The following is a 23,716-nucleotide window of genomic DNA, read 5'->3' as shown; positions in this document are numbered from 1 at the left end:
GACTAAGGCCTTCAGGTGCGGATTCGGCTACTGCAGATTGTCTGCTGTGAAAAGCGTACAGCGATCACAGCCTGTGAGAAGGCACCCATAGCGCTCCTTCACACTGGCGACTGCCATTTTGCCGGAAAAAAAAATCACCACAAAATCACGTCTTTTTTCATGCGATTTTTGAGTGTCAGCGCTGCTTTTTCCAGCAAAAACATCGCTGCTGCTTGGGATTGTCTCGTGCAATTCAATTGAAGATTCTAATGTTCAAAACACATCGCACAAAAATTGCAAATTCGTGCTTTGCGATGCGATAAAAAGGAGGCTCCATGGAGACACATGGGAGATTTTTAAAAAATAAAAATCGCAAAGCACACTAAGATAGGGCACGCTGCAAATTTTTTTTCATGCAACATCGCATGAGTGAAAACATTGTAAATATGAAGAAAACCATTGAAAATCATCGGTTTCATAATTCACTCCCTCTCGCATCGAGCTAGAATTGCACGATTTTATCGTCAGTGTGAAGACACCCTTAGGCTTGTCTCATATAAACATACACCTGGCTCATATCTTGGCTACAATGACATGAAATAACAAGATTATAGAACCTTATCAAGCTGTTGCTTTGAGTTGCTAGTTGAGACTAAACCAGGGGTGCAGCTGGAATTTACAGTGCTAATATCATGCGCATGTGAAACAGATTATAACAATAAATCACAAGAGCCATATCCATGCAGAAGGTAGCTTACATTAAAAGCTGAGAATACTTACACATGTCCCAGTTCATGTGCTATGGTAAATGCAGCACCCAAACCATTCTCCTCACTGATAGAGCAACTCCGCTGTGGGTCACACATTGTGCCCAGTTCTGCTAATCCTGGAAAACAAAAAATGCAAACATATATAAAGAATACTTTGTTTTATCATTCTACCAGTTTTCATCATTTTATTGTCTTTATCATTTAAGAATTATACTTCGCAAATGAGATTTCAGTTTATGAAATGTGCTGTACTCTATGTAGAATTGATAAGTTCTGCAAAGGAGGAAATAAGAACAACTTTCATTTTTTTACTATACACATATGTGACATATATATGGAGGGATACATAAGGCAATAGTCTTGATATATACCTTTGACTAAGGGCAAAAACAACAAGTGAACAGAACATTAGTTCTGCATATTTCCTGCCAGAGATGGGAGCAAATCCCATAAGACGACAGCAGGAAGCAGAGGAAAGGTTCTCTGCTTTCCTCTGATGTAATCTGCTCACATGGGCCAAACATGTGGTTATAAGAATCAGCCTTAGAAGGGCTAGGGGAGAAGTGAAAAGCAACTTTAGTTATTTTAATATACTTTGCAAACTTTATCTAAAACCACATTTTGACGCAGATATTATTTTGATGAAGATGCAGATTTTATGTGAGCTATATAACGTAATAACTCACATTAAAAACATTACTTACCTAAAGTATCACATTTATTGCTGGCTCTGCAAATATCTTCTCTATACAAAACAAAGGGAAAAATAAAGTTTAGACTACACGACAATAGTCATCATATGTAATAGACATGATAAATCTAGGGTAAACATTATATTGCTTCATCTTTGTCCGAGCCGCACAGTGAACAAATACTTTATGTACATTACCATTATAATTCCTATAGATCCACACAAACTCTTCATGGCAAAAATGCACATGACAGAAATCGTAAGAGGAAGTATTGTCATCAGTTGTCACATTTGTATGTACACAAATGGTCTTTGTTTAATTATTTGCTGGTAAAGTTAATTTAACCCTTTCCAATCCAATTTGTATCCTGGTTTTCCTAGGGAGCTTACTCTTTTTCTGCCATTATACAACGGCGCTATATGCTGGTTAAAGCCAGTACTGCATGAGGCGACACGTTGGATAGGCTCCGACAGCAGAGAGGCTGGCAATATACAGTAAGAGAACCCCGACGGATGTCTTCCAACATCGGAGCTGTACAGCCTTAAATCATAATGTCTTCAGACGTCAGACAGTGGATTGGAGAGGGTTAAAGGGGTTTTCCGGGACTTTATTACTGATTAACCTAATCTCAAGATCATCAGTTGATCAGCTTGGCTCTGCCACACGGGTCTCCACCAATCAAATATTAATTACCAATCCTGAGGATAACTCTATCAATAGTAAAATTCCAATACAGCCCCTTTAACTGTTGCTGGCTTGTTAAGAATCATAAAACATAAAGTCCCAGTAAAAATGACTAAAAAGTACCAAATTTATTGTCAACCAGTAAAAAAAACTCAGCTATAACTGCAAAAGTTCTTAGAACTAGCAATATCATTATGCTGCCAGATTTTGAGATAGACCAAAGAACTCCTACAACTCAGAACTAACATTTAACAATATTCTGGTAGCACCATTACAATTTGTCAATATAGGCTTTAGAACGAAAATACACGGAGCGATGATCGCTAAAAAAAAAAATCGCTAATCGGCGATCGTTTTAGCGATAATCGGTGCGTGTAAATGGGTGCTGGGCACCTGCTTTCCATCCGCTTTTTGGGCGCTGTTAGCTGATCCTTAAAATCAAGCTAACCTAAAAATTGTCTATCACTCTTATCAGTAGTTCTCCACGGGGAGTGCTGATAGCATTGTTTCCCTGTGGAGAACAAAGGATCTGAGTGCAGATAAGAGCCTCAGGCTATTAACTGCATTCAGGGAAGGCTTCATTTGCACACTTAATTGGTATTTAAGTAGCTGAGTAGCTACTTAAATACCAATTAATACTTTATGCAAAATGATCACTCAAAGCTGTCACTCAAACTGTCATTTGAGCGATCTTTGAGCGATCATCTACTGGTGTAAATGGGCCTTTACAGTTACTATGTTTTGTTATGTAAAGAATGAATACAAGATAAACATATTTGTTCACATTTAATCACCACAACAAATCTTGATGTCATGAAGTAGAAGGAAATTGCCCCCATGCAAAGAAACCAAGTCTCAGTGATATGACCTAAAATTAAAACTTCAATTATTTCCAAACTTTTTGCAATTCACGATTTTAATTCAAAATTTGTTATTTGTTTTTCGGCACTGTTTTTTCTGGGATTCATGACTTTAAATTACATTTTCTTATTTGTTGTTTTGTGCTGTTTTTTTCTGGAAAATACCAGGTGGCATGCTGGACACCTAACAGATCCCACTGTACTCGTTGGTATGATCAGGCGCCATTCCTGCCCATCAGGTGACAGATTCAGCACTTCAGTTATTTTCGTTGTCTTTCTACTATGATGATGGAGCTGAACAACAGAAATAATAGAGCAAGTGGAAACCTAGTTTCAAAGAATACCAAGGCACATTTTTTTACATAAGGGAACTGTATCTGTAGCAATTTCTTAACATATACCTATTAGAATTATATGGGACAGCAATTCTAATAATCAGCACATACTAAGGAACTACTATGCATGCGCGTACCAACTGAAAAGAATGGGGCACAAAGTTTAAAGTTACATACACATAAAGCATGGGGTTTCACTTCCTCAAGTAAGCATAGACCCCATATACTGTACACACCCCCATCAGCCCAGCCCCCCCATGTACTGTACAGACCCCTATCAGCCCAGCTCCCCCATGTACTATACACCCCATCAGTCAGCACAGCCTCTACATGTACTATATATCCCCAGTTAGCACAGCTCCCCTATACCCCCTAATCTCCTGTGTACTGTAAACCCTCATAGTCATTACAGCATGCCATCCTCTTCCGCAGCCACATGGAGCCTCTCCCCTGTGATGCTGTGACGCGGATGTGCACTGCTAAGCCCGGGGACACTGCACTATACAATCCCAGCACTGATGGATGGAGGCTCATTAATCCAGGGTTAGCGTTCATTTTTACATCACCCCCTGGCTCATCAGTGTACAGTCCCGCTCTCCAGCCTCCTCCGCACCTCGTATCCTGTATCCACATGGGCCGAGTTACTACTGATTTCACAATTCTGATGACAATCAGACTAGTGTTCATTAATGTGGTAAATTAATTGTATTCATTCGAATTAATCACCCAGCGCTAGAAAAACCCTTTCATAAAAGGCGGTTGATGGTAGCAGTAGAAGTTACATTTCCAATACAACAGATTTAAAAAACACACTGTGGAAAAACATTAGTCATAACACGCATAAGGGCTCGTTCACATGGGCATATTGTCACTGCGTATTATGAACACGTATATCCAGTGCGTAATACATGGTAAATGGAGTCAATGAAAGTCAATGGACTTTCACTGATCCATACACACCTGCATGGGGACACTGCATATCAATACGCAGGAAAACTAAATAATTCCAGCATGCTCTAGTTCTCTGCGTATTATATGCAGCCCTAGTATGGGCAGCGTATGATATGCTGTCCATATGCACGCATTCCATATGGGCAGTGTTTCCATACGCAATGCCACTCTGAATAGAGTTTAAAAAAAAAAGAAAAAATTGCACTTCGGATGTCCGTGAGAGCGTCATTTGCGGGCATGTGCAGTGCCATACGCAGCCAATATGCTTTCTCTGCCGCTTATTTGCCGGCAGAGTGTATGGGTTGGAATGTGTACAATGCTGCAGGAGATCTGTACACATACGCCATGTGAATGAGCCCTTATTCCAACTTTCAGAATTTTAGTAGTTACTCAATGTAAAATACTGAAGACAATTTGACAAATGATACCTGGTAAGAAGAACAGCTGTATCATAGTGGGAAGGATGAGAGTCATCAGGAATATTTTGTGTTCTTTGCCAGACACAAAAATTGTGAAGTGTTGTAGCTGCATTAAAGCTGATTACTGGTCCATCCTGCACAAAACAATAGTGGCTACATACCTTAAATAAGTATTAAAATAAATCACACTTTATATAAATAAGAAGGAAACAACTGAAAGAATATTGAACAATGTCGGACTTGGTGTGGAAGGCCTACCAGTAACATACATTTGGAGGCCCACTATAAAGCTACATGCAGCTATTTCCTGATCCCCATTCGCAACTTTCTCACTGCTTCATTCTCTTTATATTTCAATAGAAAGATGGCTGCGTTTGCGTGTGGCCCTGTTTGATATATACCTTTGACTAGGGGCAAAAATAACAAGTGAACAGATCATTAGTTCTGTATATTTCCTGCCAGAAATTAGAGCAAATCCCATAAGACGACAGCAGGAAGCAGAGGAAAGGTTCTCTGATAGCCATATTAAAGGATATGTGTGTTTAAGGACTTTTCTCAGCGTCCCTAGCTATTAAGTCATTAGCACAGCGGGGATACTGACATGGCGGACAGGCTACATATCTCTCCTCATACGTAGGGCTCTTTCACAAGCGCGTGTATCAGCCACCGTTTTCACGACCGGACAATATACGCTAGCATTTGATGCATGGTATTCCAATGCATCAGATCACATGGGTGTATTCCGCAGCGTAAAAGCGCCCGGGCCGGCCAATATAGCACCAGGCACTTTTACGCTGGGCAGGAAGGATAGTCCAGGAACTATCTTTCTGACCGGATTACGTCGGCCGTTGCATAGACTCCTATGGGAGCCTATGAAAGCTGCTGAAGAAGGGAGGTGGGAGGGAGTTTAGCAGTGTGACTGCTAAATTACCTACCCCTTCTCTCCTCCTCTCCGACCCTTGCCAGCCGTTTTTAATGGGAGGAGGTGGGGCAAGCGGGGGTGGGGCTAATTGCTAAGCTCTCGCTCCGCCCCCTCGCATTGCTGGCTGCCAGCAAGAGGCAGAGAGGAGGCTCAGCATTGGCTGAGATATGTGTAGTCTGTCCACCCCGCCACGGCCCTGCCTTTCTAATTGTTTATTACCAACAGACTCAAAAACATAAGATGTAGATGCATCAATTAATCACCTCCTTCTCACACTTTTGCAGCAAATCCCGTCAAGCTAGAAACCAAAGCACACAATGGAGGCTAACACCATCCATTAAAGAGTAAATATTTGTATTATTACAAAACATATACAAATTATTTTTCCAAAAAAGATATGTGTCAAGATATTGACACATATATAGACCCCAGGTCACCAATGGATAGATGACGTTGATGTTTAATTACACATTAGTATATAGCTATGATAAATGTGTCTGTCACATGTATAACACAGGCATCGCTGTGTATCTCCAAATATGTTACACAAAAATGCACAAAATGTAAAGCGATGCCAGAATACGCATGCCCACAGACAGATACATGCGAGCTACACATGCACATTGCTTGCCCACATGACGCGATCCCACCACATGCATGTAAGCTTCTTCTGCGGTAGAAAAATGTTAGGAAATGCAGAATTAGCATTATAACTCCAAAACAAGAATAAATGGTGAATTACCTGTTCATTGTGAATTACTATTAGCTTTATGATCAAGACATTTATGAGATTTCCAATGCTTGGATCTTTATAGATAGTAGCAACCTAATGTTGGAAAATGTAACATGGATTAGATAAATGATTACCAGGACCCTGACATAACTAGTTACAATCCAAAAACATTGCATTAGATAATTTTAGTTGTGTCATAATATATTGGAGATGTTTCGAATAGCCTGTGATCTTTGATTTTGCCTTAGGGCTTTTTCCCACGAGCGTATATTGGCACACAGTTTTTACGGTTGGCCGATATACGCTGTGATCTGATGCATTGGATTACCGCGACGTAAAAGCGCCTGTCCAGGCCAATACAGTGCCGGGATTTTTTACGTTGGGCCCAAAAGACAGTCCTGAAACTATCTTTTGGGCCGGAATACATCGGCCGCTACATGACAGCGGCCAGAGAAGGGAGGTGGGAAGGAGTTTAGCAGTGTTTTCTCCCCTCCGGCTGATTGCAAAGGAAGGTGACGGGATAGGGGCAGCGCTAAGCTCCCACCCCCTAGCGGCCCCTTGTCCGCAGTCAACAATTGGAGAAGACGGGACTGTGCGGCGCTTAGTTCCGCCCCCGCCTCTTCCCATTGCAATCAGCCAATGGGGAGGAGAGAGGAGGTTAGCCGGCGAGGGGGAAGGAAGGGAAAGGCTCAATGGCATGGCAGCCTCGGTGTACATGCGCCGGGGCCCATGCCATCTGAGTGGGTGCACAAACGTTAGATTTGTGCCCCTATTCACAAATTTTTACAGCTCACTTCGTGGCTTAAATCGGCCGGCCATTAAAACGGCGGTCGATATACGCTCATGGGAATAAAGCCTCAAGGTGCTTTTTCCACAATAGACATTTGTCCTCCTTTTTATGGAATGGCAGTACCATGTCTGATCCCTAAAGACATGCTTAATTGTAAAAAGGAGAAAATGATGGACCGTGGGCACAACCCTTGTAATGTAAAACACACAAATGCAACAGGATTAACCCAATTTCTTCTTTATTAATGAAATGATAGCCAGCACAAATAACGTGTTTTGCGGATGCAGCCCCTCCTTCAGAAATGGCCAGGAAAGAATACTAATAAAACAAATGGAAAGTAGAAGGTAGGAAGAACAAGAGGCAAAAATAAAATCAATAATCAAGAGCAATAATAAACTAAATGGATTTTAACCCTTTGAATAATGCTACTAGATACAATATATTCATAAAATACTATTGGTAAAAGAACTAAAATATATTAATAAAATACAGTGATAAAAACAAAAAATGGCGGGTTTGCTGTTGGATTATCTGTAAACTTCAGTGCCCAGTTAGAGAACAATTAACCAGCTAAGGACACAGCCCTTTTTTCTCCATTTTAGTTTTTTCCTCCCCCCTTTTAAAAAACGCTAACTCTTATTTATCCATCAAGGTAGCTGACTAAGGGCTTTTTTTTGCAGGACAAGCTGTATTTTCAGTGGTTCTATTTAATGTACCATATAATGTACTGGAAAACTTTTTAAAAAAAGTGGAGTAAAATTGAAAAAAAAATGAAATTTCGACATCTTTGGAATTCACGGCGTACACACTGCTACAAAAATGACATGATAACTTTATTCTGTGGGTCTGCATGATTACTACGATACCAAAATGTATATAGCTTGTTGGTTTTTTTTGTTATATAACGTTTAAATATTTATTTTCAAAGATATTTAATTTTATTTTCTGCCGCCATCTTCTGGCTGCCATAACTTTTTTATTTTTCTACCAACGTGTGTGAAGGTTCATTTGTTGCGGGATGTCCTATTGTTTCTATTGGTACCATTTTGGAGAACATATGACTTTTTGATCGCTTTTTATTCCATTTTTTCTTGGAGAGCAATTCTGGAATTCTTTTTTTTTTCTGACGACATTCATCATGCGGGGTAAATAACGCATAACTTTGATAGATCGGTCTTTTACAGATGCAGCAATACGAAATGTTTTTTTCTTTTATTATTGAGATTCTTTTATTATAAATAAACATGGCAAAAGTTTTTTTTTTAAACTTTTATACTTTTATATATATACTTTTATTACTTTTTATTTTTTTTTAAATAATTAGTAAAACTTTAGACTTACTTTTACTTTTTTAAGGTATAGAAGATACCACAATTCCCAAATATTTGAATTAATTCACTATTTGTAATTGCATATGTTCCTATAGAAAATCTGCTAACAAAGGGTATAAGCGAAGAATAGCAAATTTCCTCCAATTAATAGTAAGCCTTGACATTCTACCACATATATGACACATGTATATAATAGGACTAGAGTTAAGTGAACGTACCCTGCCGAGCTTGATGCTCGTTTGAGTATTAGCATACTCGATGGTGCTCGTTACTTGAACGACCATCAAGCCATGTTCAACCCCGCCCCAGTTTTTGGCTCCTCCCCACTGTGACATGCCTGTTTTGGCCCCTCCCCGCCGCAGCGCATGTCAATGGCAATTTTTTTGTCTGGCAGGCAGGGGAGAGAGAGAGAAACCTAGAGAAAAAAACGCGCTCGGCACCCGGCGTCTCACATACAAAAATGCTTGAGTCTCCCATTGTAGTTAATGGGGTTCGTTATTCGAAAAGCTTGACTCGAATAACGCGGACCCGAGCATGTGGGTGCTCGCTCATTTCTAAATAGGACCCAAAGATTTACTCACATCACCCATATGCAATAAGTAATCCGTCTACAGTGAAACACATTCCTCAATTTTTCTGTAATGCTACTGAAATTGAATAAAGCAATCTCATACCAGAAACTTCTCACCAAAGCCCATCTTATCAAGAGCATAGATAATTCCATTCAACGCTGTCAAAAGCTTTGGCCGTGTTGAGTGAAAAACATGCGCCCTCAAACACAATGGGCTGCCTGAAGATTTAAATATAATTTCCCGGTCTCCAAAAAAAATGTAATAAAAAGCAATCAAAATGTCATATGCATTCAAAAATGGTACCAACGGAAACTACAGGACATACCGCACAAAATGACATTATTATGGTCAGAAGATGGCAACAGAAAATAATTGAAAAAAATTAAATATCTTTGAAAAAAAATAAAAGTAATACAGCAAAAAAAATCTATATGTTGGGTATCGTAGTAATCGTACTGACCCATAGAATACTTATGTAATTTTTGTTGCAGTGTGTACTCTGTAGAAACAAGACGCACTCAAAGATGATGGAATTTGTTTTTTTTTCCATTTCACTCCACTTAGCTTTTTTTCAAGTTTTTCAGTACATATGGCACATTAAATAGTACCACTAAAAAATAGAAGTCGGCCCACAAAAAACAAGACCTCAATGGATAAATAAAAGAGTTATGATTTTTAAAAGTAGGGAAGAAAAAGCAAAAATGGGAAAACAAAGAGCTGCTTACTTAAGGGCTTGGTCAGACTATTGTGTTTTATGCGCACGCAAAAAGAGCGCTTTTTGAAAAAAACACCAATGGGTTCCTATAGAAGCGCTCACATGAGAGAATGTAGGTGCGCTAAACGGAGCGCATCTAACAAAGATAGGACATGCATGGCTACAATGACAAAATGCAGCTCCGTGCTGCTCGCTGCAGGAGTTTCCAGTGACTCCTATGGGAGCAGGAGTTTATAGAAACAGCCCAGAGAGCACATTTTAAATGTCCCGCTGTAAACTCCTGTTAGCCCCCGCAGGAATGAGGGGACTCCCAGAGGGTTCCGTTAATCTTTGCAGGGACTGACAGGAATTTACAATGGGACATTTAAAAAGTGCTTCTGGGCAGCACCTTTTAAATGCCCTGCTGTAAGCAGTGGGGTATTCCTCCTGCCCTGCTGCAGTGCAATAGGGGACTCCTATTCATGGGCTAAAAAAACGCTCGTCTAACCGAACCCTAAAGGATTAATATGAAAATCCCAGTAAAGCCACTTCCATTCTAGCATTACCATCAAGCAAATTTAACCAGAAGGGATTTAAGTTCCAAATTCTATCCAAATCAAATCTACTACTATATCAGACATAGTTCACAGCAGATACGCTATTCTATGAACATAAGAGAGCATAGATGGGATACCTATCGGGAGAGCTATTCTGGAAAATGTGTTATGTGAGCTAGAAGGGCAAGAATATGGGACTTGTCAACCTCCACAAATCACAGAGATCTAGTTCTACTACTAATAATAAGCATGTGAAAGCAGTTGGGAAGGAGAAGCCACTGTAGGGCGATTATTAAATCTGTCCACACAGGGATCCAGATAGTTATTGATGTTAGGGCATTTCTTGGCTGTGGGAGAGATGCTGTCTTCACAGGGTCAGCTTCCCTAAGACTTGCAGTCAGTGTGTGCACTATCTCTGCCTCTCCTCATGTTAGGTTTAGGGCTCTGTCATGTGGGGAAATTTGCGGAACTAACTTGCAAAAGAATTGCGACTATTAGAACCACTGGTTTCCGAAACGTTCAGATGAAGGAATTTAAAAAAACTTGCACCTAAAAAGATAGTACATTTGTGACTGAAGTTCACGCAACTCAAATTCCCTGCTGCGTGAAAAGATAGGACCTGACCCATCTTTGGTGCGCACTGCATAGGAGTGTCCGTAAACTCCTATAGGAGCTGGAGAAAAAGAAGACAGGTGCCTGTATTTTTCACATTAGAAGCCATTAGGAGGATTTTTACCGACCGAGGGAATTCTGAACAGCAGCGCATTTCTTCTGCGACATGCCACTACAGATCGTGTGAATGGAGGATTTTTACGCTAATGAGGCTCAGGACTCGACCGAGGAAAATCGTCCATTGACACGATTTCTAGCACAGCTAGCCACAGTTTTGCACGGATAACTTCTGCCCAATTTTGACACGTGAATGAGCCCTAACCTAACTTATCTGCAGGTGGTAGGCATTATGTGTGCCTTCATGTTGCTGTGGGCAAGGCAGAATAATGAATTCATCTTTATTAGCTGCCTTACTGGGTCTTGTGTGTTTGCATGGCCGCAGCATATATAAAGCATATCAGAGATCTCTATAAAAGCTGTGGCCATTATCACTTGCAATAAAAAAGGCTATGAAAAATAATTCATAGATTATATACAGAATTTTCCATATTTCTGCTTGAATTTAACCCCTAAGTGACTGAGCTTTTTTGCTTTTTTCCATTTTCATTTTTTCCTCCTCCCTATTAAAAAATCATAGCTCCTTTATTTATCTATCAACGTTGCTGTATGAGAGCTTGTTTTTTGTGGGACGAGTTGTATTTTTCAATGGTACTATTTATTCTACCATATAATGTACTGAAAAACTTTTTAAAAATTCTAAGCGGAGAGAAATGGAAAAAAAACAACATTCCAGCATCTTTCGATGCGTCCTGTTTCTACGGCGCACAAACTGCAACAAAAATAATCCAATAACTTTATTCTATGGGTCAGTACGATTACTACGATACCAAACGTATATCGTTTTTTTTTTTTTCTGTATTACTTGTATTTTTTTTTTAAAGATATTGAATTTTTAAAAATTATTTTCTGCGCACAATAACTTTTTGAATTTTCTGTCGACATAGTTATGTGAGGGCTCATTTTGTGCGGTACGTCCTGTCGTTTCCGTTGGTACCATTTTCGCATACAATTGACTTTTTGATCGCTTATTACATTTTTTCTCGGAGATAGGGTGACCAAAAAAGTGCATTTCGGGCGTTCTTTATTTTTTTTTCGGACCACGTTCAGTGTGCGGAGTAAATAATACATTACTTTGATAGATTGGACTTTTATGGACGCAGCAATACCAAATACGTATTTTTGGTTTATTATTTTGATTTTTTTATTGCAAATATGGCAAAAGGTTTTTTTTTTACTTTTATTACTTTTTTTTTTTAATAATTACTAAAACTTTATTAATCTTATTTTTACACTTTCTTTTAGTCCTCCTAGAGGACTACAGCCAGCGATGCTTTGATCGCTCCTGCAGTATAACGTTATGCTATAGCATTATGTCATACTGCTTTATGACAGTCTATCAAGCAACCCCACGGGGATGGCTTGATAGGCAGTCTGCTATGGCAGCCCTGGGGCCTTTCAGAAGGCCCCTGGCTGCCATGATGCCTGCACAGCTCCCCCGATCTCACCGCGGGGGACGTCGTGTTTCGGGGGATTTAAATGCTGCTGTCAGAATTGACAGCGGCATTTAAAGGGTTAATAGCCGTGATCGTCCGAACAGCTGATTGCGGCTATTGCCCGTGGGTGTCAGCTGTAAGAAACAGCTGACGCTCACGCTGTATGGAGGGAGATAGCGGCACTACCTCCCTCCATACACGTCCTGCAACAGCAGGACGTAAAAACACTATATAGCCATCACTAAGGGGTTAACCTAAAACGACATCAGATTTTCAAACAAGCCCTAAAAAGTAGATAACGAGAATAAAATCAAGCAAACGACTTAAAACTATTAGACTTGGCCATTTAGCTATTGAGGAAAATGATCCAATATCATTTGAGTGGCAAAAGTATGTGAACCTTTGCTTTCATTATCTGGTCTGAACCCCTTGTGCAGCAATAACTGCATCTAGACATGTGTGATAATTGTTGACTAGTCCTGCACATTGCCTTGGAGGAATTTTAGCCCATTTCTCTGTACAAAGCAGCTTCAACTCTGTTATGTTGGTGGGTTTCCTCCAAAGAACTGTTTGCTTGGTCCTTCCACAATATTTCTTTAGGGTTAAGGCCGCTCTCATACAGATGTTTTTTTACAGAATTTTAGCGGTTGTTTGAAATGCCCAATAAAAACGCAATACTGAGCCTCCATTGATTTCAATGGGGTTTCTCAGACAAGTATTTTAGCGTGGAGTTTCTAATGCCGCGCTAATTAAACGTTGTATGTTCTATTTTAGTGCGTTGCAGCGCTTTTTAACGCACCAAATCCCCCATTGCAATGATGAGGTGCGTTAAAAATGCTGTTAAACGCATTTGAAAAGGCCATCGAAAATGCTGTCAAACTTTGTGTTTAAAAATGCTGCGTTTTTACAAACACGTGTGAGACTGGCCTAAGGACGATACCTTGACTTGGCCATTCCAAAACTTCAACTTTATTCTTCTTTAACCATTCTCTTGTAGAACAACCTGTGTGCTTTGAGTCGTTGTCCTGCTGCATGACCCACAAGCTCTTGAGATCCGGCTCATGGACAGATGTCCTGACATTTCCTTGAATATTTCATTCTTTTATTAATGATGGTAAGCCTTACTGGCCCACTTGCATTAAAACAAGCCCAAAGCATGACACTACCACCACTGTGTTTCACACATGATATGAAGTTTTTATGCTGTAATGAATCATTTTTCTTTCTCCAAACATGCTTTTTATTTAAGCTAAAAAGCTCAAAGTGTCTCATCCACCAAAAAACCATTGTTCCAATAGTCTTCTGGCTTGTTTAACAAACTGCAGATGGGCGGCAATGTTCTTTTTGGAGAATAGTGGCTTTCTCCTTGCAGTCCTGCCATGCACCCCACTGTTGTTCAATGTCCTGCTGATGGTGGATTCATAAACATTAACATTAGCTAATGTGAGAAAAGCCCTTAGTTGCTTAGAGGTTGCCTTGGGTTCCTCCGTGACCTTGCAGACTGTAATATGCCTTGCTCTTGGTGTGATATTTGTTCGTAACAGCATTCTCACACAGGCATATGTAAAAACGTTGGGGTTTTTTTATTCAGAGTTTTACTGCGTTTTTGTGCACGTATACCCCCGTTTTTACTGCATATTTTGTGCAGTAACAAATCAGACAACGTAAGTTGATGCTGTTAAGTGGTTTAGGGTTTTTAATGCACCCCATTTATTTCAATGGGCGATGGAGGGCATCACAAATGTGCTACAATGCAGAAAAATAGAACATACAACGTTAGATTTAGTGCACACTAAAAACACTGTGCTAAAAACGCTCATCTGAGAGGCTCCATTGAAATGAATGGACGCTTAGTACGTTTTTAGCAGGCGTTGAAATCACACACTAAACACGGTAGAAAACCTCCTGTGTGAGAGGGGCCTTATAATGGTCTTGAATTTCCTTCATTTGTATTCAACCTGCCTGACTGTGAATTGGTGGAATTCACACTCTTTAAAGATGATTTGGTAGATTTTACAGCCTGATTAGCATCAACAATTCTTGTTTTGAGGGCTCTTTCATATGAGCATGACGATTTTCAGCCGAGCGTGTCATGGCCACAGCGTGGCCGAAAATCACGGAACGAGTGTTAAAACTCCTGTTTAGACTGCCCAAGTCCGGTGAGTATACACCGAGCCCAAGATACCATCGGGCAGGGGAAGACAGTTTAGCTCTAGTAAAGTGCCTCCCCCTTTCTGCCCCCTCACGACTCTCGGCAAGGGGATGGGCGGGAGCTAGTGTGCTATGCTCCCGCCCCCTCTCCACCCTTTGCCGGCTGCCAGCAATGGGAGGGGGCAGGACGGGGTGGGAGCTTAGCAACTAGCTACCGCCCTGTCCCCTCTCATTGCAAACAGCCTGCAAGGGGTTGAAAGGAGGAGGGAAGGGGGTAGGAGTTTAGCACACATGCTGCTAAACTCTCTCCCTTCTCCGGCAGCTGCCATAAGCTTCCATAGGAGTCTATGGGAGCCGCCGACATATTCTCACCAGAAAGATAGTTCTTGAACTGTCTTTCCTGGCTTTGCACCATCTTGGTCGACCAGGTGCATTTACGCCGTGGGAATGCTCCAATCTAACTGACGCATTGTAAACCAATGCATCAGATGGGCAGCGTATATAGTCCGGCCGATATACGCTCGTGTGAATGAAGCCTGAAGTCCTCAGAAATGTCTTTTTGTTCATGTGCCACAAACAGGTGTTATGAAGATTAGACTTTGATAGATCCCTTTTCTTTAAACAAAACAGGTCGCCGACTCACACTTGATTGTCATCCCATTGATTGAAAACAACTGACTCTAATTTCACCTTCAAACTATCTGCTAATCCTAAAGGTTCACATACTTTTGCCACTCATAGACATGTAATAATGGATCTTTTTTTTTTTACTCATTTGACTTGATTCCTTTATCTACTTTTAGGACTTGTGTGAAAATCTGTTGTAGTTTTAGGTTAAATATAAGCAGAAATAAAGAAAATGCTGAAGAGTTCACAAACTTTAAAGCGCCACTGGTAACTTACATAGCTACATATAGTGTCTCTGAGCCTTTACAACCATATCAAATACATCATATTTCTTTAAATGACATGTGATAACATTTCAGTAATGCACTTATATTTTACAAATGATTAAAATACCACAGTAAAAATAAACTAGTTTATTATTCAGTGTCCTAGAGAGAACAGATTTACATTACAGAGGCTCTCAATCAAGGGTAGGTGCAGTCTGCTTAACACAAGTGATCATATCAAATATCACACGACATTCCTCTTGGCACACAACATAGCATCCATATATAGAAACCATTCACTCATACTAGTAGCAGAAAATAAACCATGGAATTCTGTTTCAACTGTAGTGAGCTTATACACGAGGAACCCAGCAAGCCTATGATAAGCTCTACTACACCGACCCACTAACTGATTAAAACCCCATTTGGAGCTGACTTTCTAGTCAATCACTTGCTTCTGGGGTCAAATTATTACGGGATGATTCACAGACAGCCCGTCTGATAGATATTACTGGTGATGTGTTCTTCATGTGCAAAGATAAAGTTCAGAATGCAATGAAAAGTGAATGTGTATATGTTCTACCCACATGCAGGATATGCCCAAAGATTTAGGGCTTAGTCACAAGGGCGCATTAGCGCCCGTGTGACTGCAGGAAGAAGACGGCCGCACTTCAGGACGGACGTCTCTCTGCAGCGCCGGAAGAAAGAACATGTGACCGGCTTCATTGCCAGTCATGTGTTCTTTCTTGGGCGCTGTGGGGAGTCGTCCGTCCTGAAGTACGGCCGTTTTCTTCCTGCAGTAAGGGCTCAGTCACACGGGCGCATCGGTGCCTGTGTGACTAAGCCCTAATATCCCACGTGGATGCGAAGAAGTACGCGCCGACACAGACCTTTATTAAAATATGACATATACATTAATATTGGTTGTGTCAAATCACATAACCCTTCACCCCTTCCTATCACAACTTATACTAAATCCTTGGGGTTTTATAACTCTAGCTTAAAGGGGTTGTCTCGCGGCAGCAAGTGGGGTTATACACTTCTGTATGGCCATATTAATGCACTTTGTAATATACATCGTGCATTAAATATGAGCCATACAGAAGTTATTCACTTACCTGCTCCATTGCGGGCGTCCCCGTCGCCATGGATCCGTCTAATTCTGATGTCTTCTTGCTTTTTTAGACGCGCTTGTGCTGTGCGGTCTTCTCCCCTTCTGCTCGGTCCAGGCACGAGCGGCGTTCTGGCTCCGCCCCCTTCTACGCGTCATAGCGTAGCTCCACCCCGTCACGTGTGCCGATTCCAGCCAATCAGGAGGCTGGAATCGGCAATGGAACGCACAGAACCCATGGTGCACCATGGGAGAAGACCTGCGGTGCACCATGGGAGAAAACCGCAGTGCATCCCTGGGAAAGGACCGGCGGCCATCTTGGGAGAAGATTTTTTAAAGTCCTTATTTCGTCGGATCGGTAAGTAGCAAGCGGCTTAAAAACCGCTTTACTTTGCTATTTTATGCCAGGGGGGTGACAGGGGGAATGGGGTAAGGTAAAATTTTGAGGTTTGCCGCGAGACAACCCCTTTAAGGAAAGTTTAAGCTTAAGCGGAATCATACTTTTTGGGTAGTTTTCGTTCAGAAGAATGATAGTCGTATTGTTTAATTTTACATAGTACGTAAAATTAACAATACTGCTAATAATAATTTGGTAGCAAAGAGGAACCTCTGCAAAATCTACCATCTGCCAATCACGAAGAACTGGTGAAAACATAAGCCCAAAAAAGTGGTTCAACATGAAGCAATAAAAATACTGTTGGATTTCTGTATACAAACAGATAAAGTCTTAGTTCATAACACCCCCAATTTGACCATCCTTGAAAAGGAAAAAGTGTGGCTTGTCGACGTTACTATACCTAGGAATGGCAGGGTCGATGAAAACAAGAGAAAATGGCTAAATATGAAGATTTGAAGGTCGAAAGACAGCGATTCTGGCACAAGCCGGCACTGGTGGTCCCAGTGATAACGCACACTCGGATTTCTGCCTAAAAACATTGAACGGCACTTGGAACAACTCAATATTTACGAAATTAACACCTCTCAGTTACAAAAGGCCGCACTGACGTCTCTGCGCGCATTTTATATCAATATATTAAGGTCATCCAAGGCTCTAGGGTAGTTCCCGATGCGTTAAGACGACGAATTACCAAAATGTGATCTCACGCTTCTTTTGTACCCTTGTATATCGTGTATATATCAATGAGTATCAAAGATTATATTAAAAGCAAAATGGAATCTCATTTGTAAGTGGTTCAATTAGCATGTGCCTTGTTTATGAGGATGAATATCCTAATCTGAATAGTGTTGGACACTGCATTGAACATAGTGATGAACCATGGTAATGAAGGACAGTATCTCCAACAGACAAGGGACAGTTTGCTGACCTCTGTGCTGAGGGCAATGATAACAACTGGTGTTACATGACATGGAGTTATATCTCTTCACACAGCTGACATTGTTATCATCATTACTTACAATTGACATCAGAGTTAAAATGTAGTGCTGTAGATTTCTGCCATGATGGCGCACCATTTTTGCATCTGCGGTAACCATGAGCTCTACATATCTTGGATATGAAATAAAGCGTTTTCGCCTGATATGCGAAAAGTGTTCTTGATCTTTTGTCTCATTAAGTGGCACATTTTCAAAAACTGCAGAGTTTGTAAACATAACATCTTCTTCAAAGCTATTTGAAGTATGTAATAAAGTGAAGTCCTTCATTTTAGAATCTGAAAAAGGGGAAAAAAATTTCGTTAGCAAGTAATTTTATGATATAAGTAACATTTCAGTGAACTGAGCTCCAAAACATTTATATGTACAAAAAGTGTATGCCTTAGGCTCTTTCACACAGGCGCTGCAATTTTCGGTTGGCTGCATCTCCTGTTTATACGCCCATTCAGACGGCCCAGGTGCGGCGAGCATATGCCGAGCTCTGGCGAGGGGAGAGAGTTTAGCTAGTGTGCTAATCTCCCGCTCCATTCCGCACCCTCCCTTTGACAACAGCCGGCAAGGGGAGAAGAGGGCAAGGGAAGGGGGAGGGAGTTTAGCAAAACCACTGCTAAACTCCCTCCCACCTCCCTTTTCCGGCAGCTCTCAAAGGCTCTCATAGGAGTCCATGGGACCGGCCGACGTATTCCAGATGAAAAGATATGTCCAGAACTATCTTTTCCAGCCATTCCTACACCCATCTGGAATGTGCACCATATGCACTATGTTTTCCGGCCGACCGTTTTTACGCACCCGAAAATCAGCCATCTGAACTGATGCATTGGAATCCAATGCATCAGAAGGTTGTGTATATGGGCGGGCCGTGAAAACGCGGTCAATATATGCTTGTGTGGATAAGCCCTTAAACTAGGACTACATGGCAACTTTAATCACATGGCATGAAGACTGTGAAGTTATATTGTGAGATTGCATTTAATGATTATCAATTTTGTATTGTGACCTGTGACTTAACATGACCATGACACAACAGTTGTAATAAATCCAAAAGCGTTGCGTTTTTGGGTGCCGTTCAGAAGTCGCATGTGACTTTACCATCAGAGACTGCAATGTAAGTCACATAAGACTGTGATTTACCTGCAACCAGCTAGCAATATGGTTGTTTTTTATCACCCAAATTGTAGATATAAAACAGTTACACAAAGTTTAGGGTCACATGACTCCTTTAAACGCTGATGTAGCCCTAGACTTAGATATTTGCTACATGTGTTAGACAGGGTTATGAGTGCCTAAGGTCGGCTGCACACGAATGGGTTGCAATCCACCTGCGGGAATCTGCAGCGGAATCCAACCCTGTGCCCATCCAATGTCCGTGTACCTGTATTTTGTTTAACAAAATATTTATTGGTTTTGTGATGTTCCAAAATATATCAATTAAGAATAACACCATTACAGTCATGTGTAAAGTCCAGCGGCAAGTAGATTGAACAGATAAATCAGGAGTTACACTGCCAGATGTAATTTCTAATAAACATACAAAGTAAAATAAAGAAAAGTGCCAATTTTCACTTCTTCAATTACTGCAACTCCTAATCAGATTAATCAGTATAAACATTAGAGAACCATAAATGAGAGTAACGAGTGGGGGAGCACAAGAGGAACACATAAGGGAAAAACGAAAGGGAAAAAAGGGATGAGGCTGTTATATGATTTATTATGTGATTGAGCCTGAAGAGGCTGGAACCATGCTCCTCATAAATCTGTTGGGGACGTAGATGAAATGCTTGAAGGTAAACTAGACTGCCCTGGAAGGGACCCCACTCTGGCTGTTGGGTTCCATAGGCACATAGTCTGTGAATAATGGTACCAGGATGACAAAGTTTTTTCGTACAACCCTTCCGGATCCATAAGAATAGCTGCCAGCTTTTCATTGACCATGATCCAAGATAATTTAGTTTTCACAAAGTCAATACTGAGGTTTTCCTAGGAAGCAATAGGATATTCATTTGTGGATGTGTTTGGGGATGTTAGGGATTCGTTTACCCAGTAGAGCTTCCCATGGCGATTTTTGCAGTTATAGGTTTGTAATGGAAAATATTAAAGTATATACCTGGATTCAGAACCTACGAAGCCTAGGGTAATTCCACCAAATGTGTAACCCTCAAATCCACATCCTCTAAAGCATAAGCCTGACATCCCAGCCAGTCATCTCGGAACCACATACCATCACATTAAAATTTTATAGCCCGCCTCTGTTATTGCTACATTAATAGAAAGCTTTGCGGTTGAAATGGTTATTTTATGCCAGTCCGAGATTGGCAATTCCTCGCCCAGGTCTTCCTCCCATCTCCTCATATATTGGAGTTTATACGTGGGTGTTGTAAAGTGGGAGTACAATTTGGCGATTTTCCCAGGACCCCTGGCGTTTGAGTTGTACAGGCTCTCAAAACAACTTAGTTCGGAAAGGTCTTGTCTATTCTTCATGACTGCTAAAACATAGTGATTAATTTGTTGGACGAAACCGTACATGTATTTTGTCTTCATATGTACTGCAGATGGTCCACACGGCTCACTATGGGACATGCACAGTACAGATTTGTTTTGCTGGGTTATTGCTTGGCGATGACGCGGAATTCGCAACCTTTCCGCAATGTGAAAATCGGAAGGACCACAGGTCGGGCGGCTTCCATTGACTTCAATGGAAACCATCCATGTAGAATCCACGAAAAAAATAAAGAATGCTGCTTTTTTTTCAGTGAGTGGAAAATTGCAGTTGCTGTCCGCTCATGGGAGCGGACATGTGGATGCTGTATTGGTTTAAATTTGTGAGGAATGCTGTGGATCGTCCACGCGGTAGATGATCGGGGATTCCACAATTCAAACTCGTTCATGTGCAAACGGCCTAAGGCTCATTGATAAGTGTGGGCAACAAAGACTTGACTGTCGGGTCTGATCCCATAGAAGAGCTACTGTAGTACAAATTGGTGGAAGAGTATGTATGCATGCTATAAAAAGGGAGGTATCATATTTCACTGGTGTTTTACTAGAAAGCTCAGAAAGGCTGGTTTCATATAATGTTTTGTGAAATCAGTGCCGCTTCCCACCTACATGGGGATGGAAACCAGGAAAGTACCTGGATGGTGCCATAGGGGAGAATATGTGAGATGAAGACCTCTTTGGTCTCCATGTCACATTGTTTCCATCCACTATGCTGGATGCTTTTCCATCCAGTGAAAAAGACTGAAAGCAACGGTCTCTATTGTACATATTTTCTCCTATGGTTCTTCCCTGGTTCCTGTCCCCATGCAGTGTTCTGCATGGAAGATGGAACCAAAGATGAAACCAACACTGGTTTCATAAATGTAAGGTGAAACCAGACTTAAATAGACAAGTCTAAAGTATGTAGAGCTGACACATTTCAAACAATACGGACTTCTGTTTTAATACGTAAATCCCTTTAGTGCAGACCCACAGCTGTAGCCCTTTCCCACAGTACTGCTTTGAGCATTAGATCATATGTGTTGTATGGAATACAGCTGAGCCGTAAATATCCGGTATGGTACCAGCTGTTTTTTATAAACAAAGCCATACATTTTCCTCAACTCAATCTGAAGAGAAAATCTAAATATCCTTCCTCTCAGACAAATTGTACTTACTATACGTGCTGAAGGAAAAAAACACATTTGGAATCACCAGGAATTTTCTTTTGGAAAGAATACTCATTTTTTTTAATCAAGACTATCAGAAATCATAATCAAACCAATGGCAGGTTTATTTCTTGACTTAGCATGTATGAAAATATTCCAGTTGTAGCAATCACAGCTGTACAGATGTTTAGTGGGCTGATTTTGAAAATATCCAAGCATCTTGATAAATTAAATAATTGTTTTTACTTTGAAAAATGTCAAGGTTATGACACTACTGAGAAAAATGTTTGAATATGTGAAATGGCTAAAACTAGTAAATATGATGAATGACCCAATGATTTTCCAAGTGTTGACTACTGTCTTAAACCTGTGATAATAGAAGTGATTAGTTGAAATTTGCTTTAATCAGTCTGAATGTACATTACAAATTCAGTGTAAATGATGTCTCTGTGTAGACATACAGTAGATGGATCCATAGACCCAGATTCACTTGAGGCTGGCCAATGTGGCCTCTATCCAGGTTGCATCCATCAGGGTTGCCTTTTTTACTGCATAGAACAGCACCGTAAAGTAAAAAGTCTTGGCCTGTTGTCTTTGCTAGCCAGGGAGGAAAAGTCAGGGATAAAAGGCGCACTAGTCAGGAAACCTCTGGCTCTGAAGAAAGGACTTTATTGGCAACGCACTTCTGTGCCGAAATGGCACTTTCATCTGGCTTTTGTTAACAAGTACAAGGCAACAAGGAATTTTAAAAGGCGAGAGTCAAGCAGCGGGTGACATCACTGGGGTCCTGTGTACAAAACAGCAATGCAATATGCAAAAAGCGCACCCAAAGTAAGAGAACAATTGTAAACTTTATTAACAGCAGAGCTAAATTGTCTTCCCCTGCCCGGCGGCATTGCAGGCTCGGGGTATATGTGCCAGGCCCAGGCTGTCTGCCGGCGGGTGAACGTAAAAACGCCTACGCCTGTTTCAAAAAGCCCTAATTCAGCATTAGTGATGTTATCGCCACTAATTCAGCTTTTTATACTGATTTGGTTTTATACCTTTTGATTACTTAATTGATCAACTGGGTATCCTAAGTAATGACTTAATTATAGGCTATGAGAGCCCTGGTAATTACCTGGATATCAGGGATTTATTCAGTGCTGCTATTAGAGCTACCTTGGCCAACAATTCAGCCTCTCATACCATTTTATAGTTTTAATTATTCTAAATTATCTAATGAATTAACTATTTAGTGCTTACATTCTACACTGTATTAGCAATAACGTAGGCTGGTAATTTAACTCTTTGGTACCAATTCATTTTGTCATTTGACTCTTTTTTAACCTAATTTATTTGAGTACATGCTTCTGATTATATCGTTTTGTAATTAGCGGGTTGTCATCAACATCACTTATTAACAACACTGCATCGATTTTTTTCTTCTCTCGGATTTCTTCCTCATAACATGTGGTTCATTTATATTGTGAATTATATATATATATATATATATATATATATATATATATATATATATATATATATATTCCAAATTATTTATTTGTATTCTTATCAGATATACATGTTAACCTATGACCTCATTGCACATGTGATTGCGTCACATGACCCCAGTGTTGTCACCCACCATGTTGTTACCTGCATCTTTAAAAGAAGTTTCTTATACTTCCTAACAAGAGCCAGGCGAAGGCACCATTTCAGATTAGAAATGTGTTGCCAATAAAGTAATTTCTTCATAACCAGGAGGCCTCCTGCCCAGGGTGTCTTTCATCCCCAACTTTTTCCTTACTGGCTGGTTATTTGCTTACGTAGGTTTCCTGTCTAGCCGTTCAAGGTGGCTGCTACTAACCTACAGGCTCATCAGTGTGTTGTGCCTCCACACAACCTTATCAGGCACCAATATTCTTATTATTCTAACCATATTTGTGGTACTCCTATATTCTGAACCATGGAGCGCCGATAGTTTTTTTCATTTCTGTTGTCTTTGCTGTCTAATAGCCTTTTCTATTTATCTATAGGAGACTACTGTAACGGCGATTACCTGCAAAGTGAGCAGGTCAAGATTAATACTGAA

General features: G+C 40.6%; 1 protein-coding gene across 1 annotated transcript in view; it reads right to left on the bottom strand.

Moving 5' to 3' along the window:
• ADAMTS20 (ADAM metallopeptidase with thrombospondin type 1 motif 20) overlaps positions 1 to 23,716 on the bottom strand; it is a 196,219-nt gene that overhangs the window by 115,304 nt on the left and 57,199 nt on the right. Inside the window, exons 4-8 of the mRNA XM_066591732.1 lie at positions 18,026 to 18,279; positions 6,355 to 6,438; positions 4,700 to 4,824; positions 1,454 to 1,494; positions 760 to 865 (exon numbers count right to left, since the gene is read on the bottom strand). Coding sequence (XP_066447829.1) covers positions 760 to 865; positions 1,454 to 1,494; positions 4,700 to 4,824; positions 6,355 to 6,438; positions 18,026 to 18,279 — 610 coding nt within the window. The remainder of the gene's footprint in view (positions 1 to 759; positions 866 to 1,453; positions 1,495 to 4,699; positions 4,825 to 6,354; positions 6,439 to 18,025; positions 18,280 to 23,716) is intronic.

This window comes from Eleutherodactylus coqui, chromosome 2 (genome assembly GCF_035609145.1).
Source record: "Eleutherodactylus coqui strain aEleCoq1 chromosome 2, aEleCoq1.hap1, whole genome shotgun sequence".
NCBI classification, from domain to species: domain Eukaryota; kingdom Metazoa; phylum Chordata; class Amphibia; order Anura; family Eleutherodactylidae; genus Eleutherodactylus; species Eleutherodactylus coqui.
Note: the sequence above shows the minus strand (reverse complement) of the source record. Positions and strands in the feature narration are given on the sequence as shown.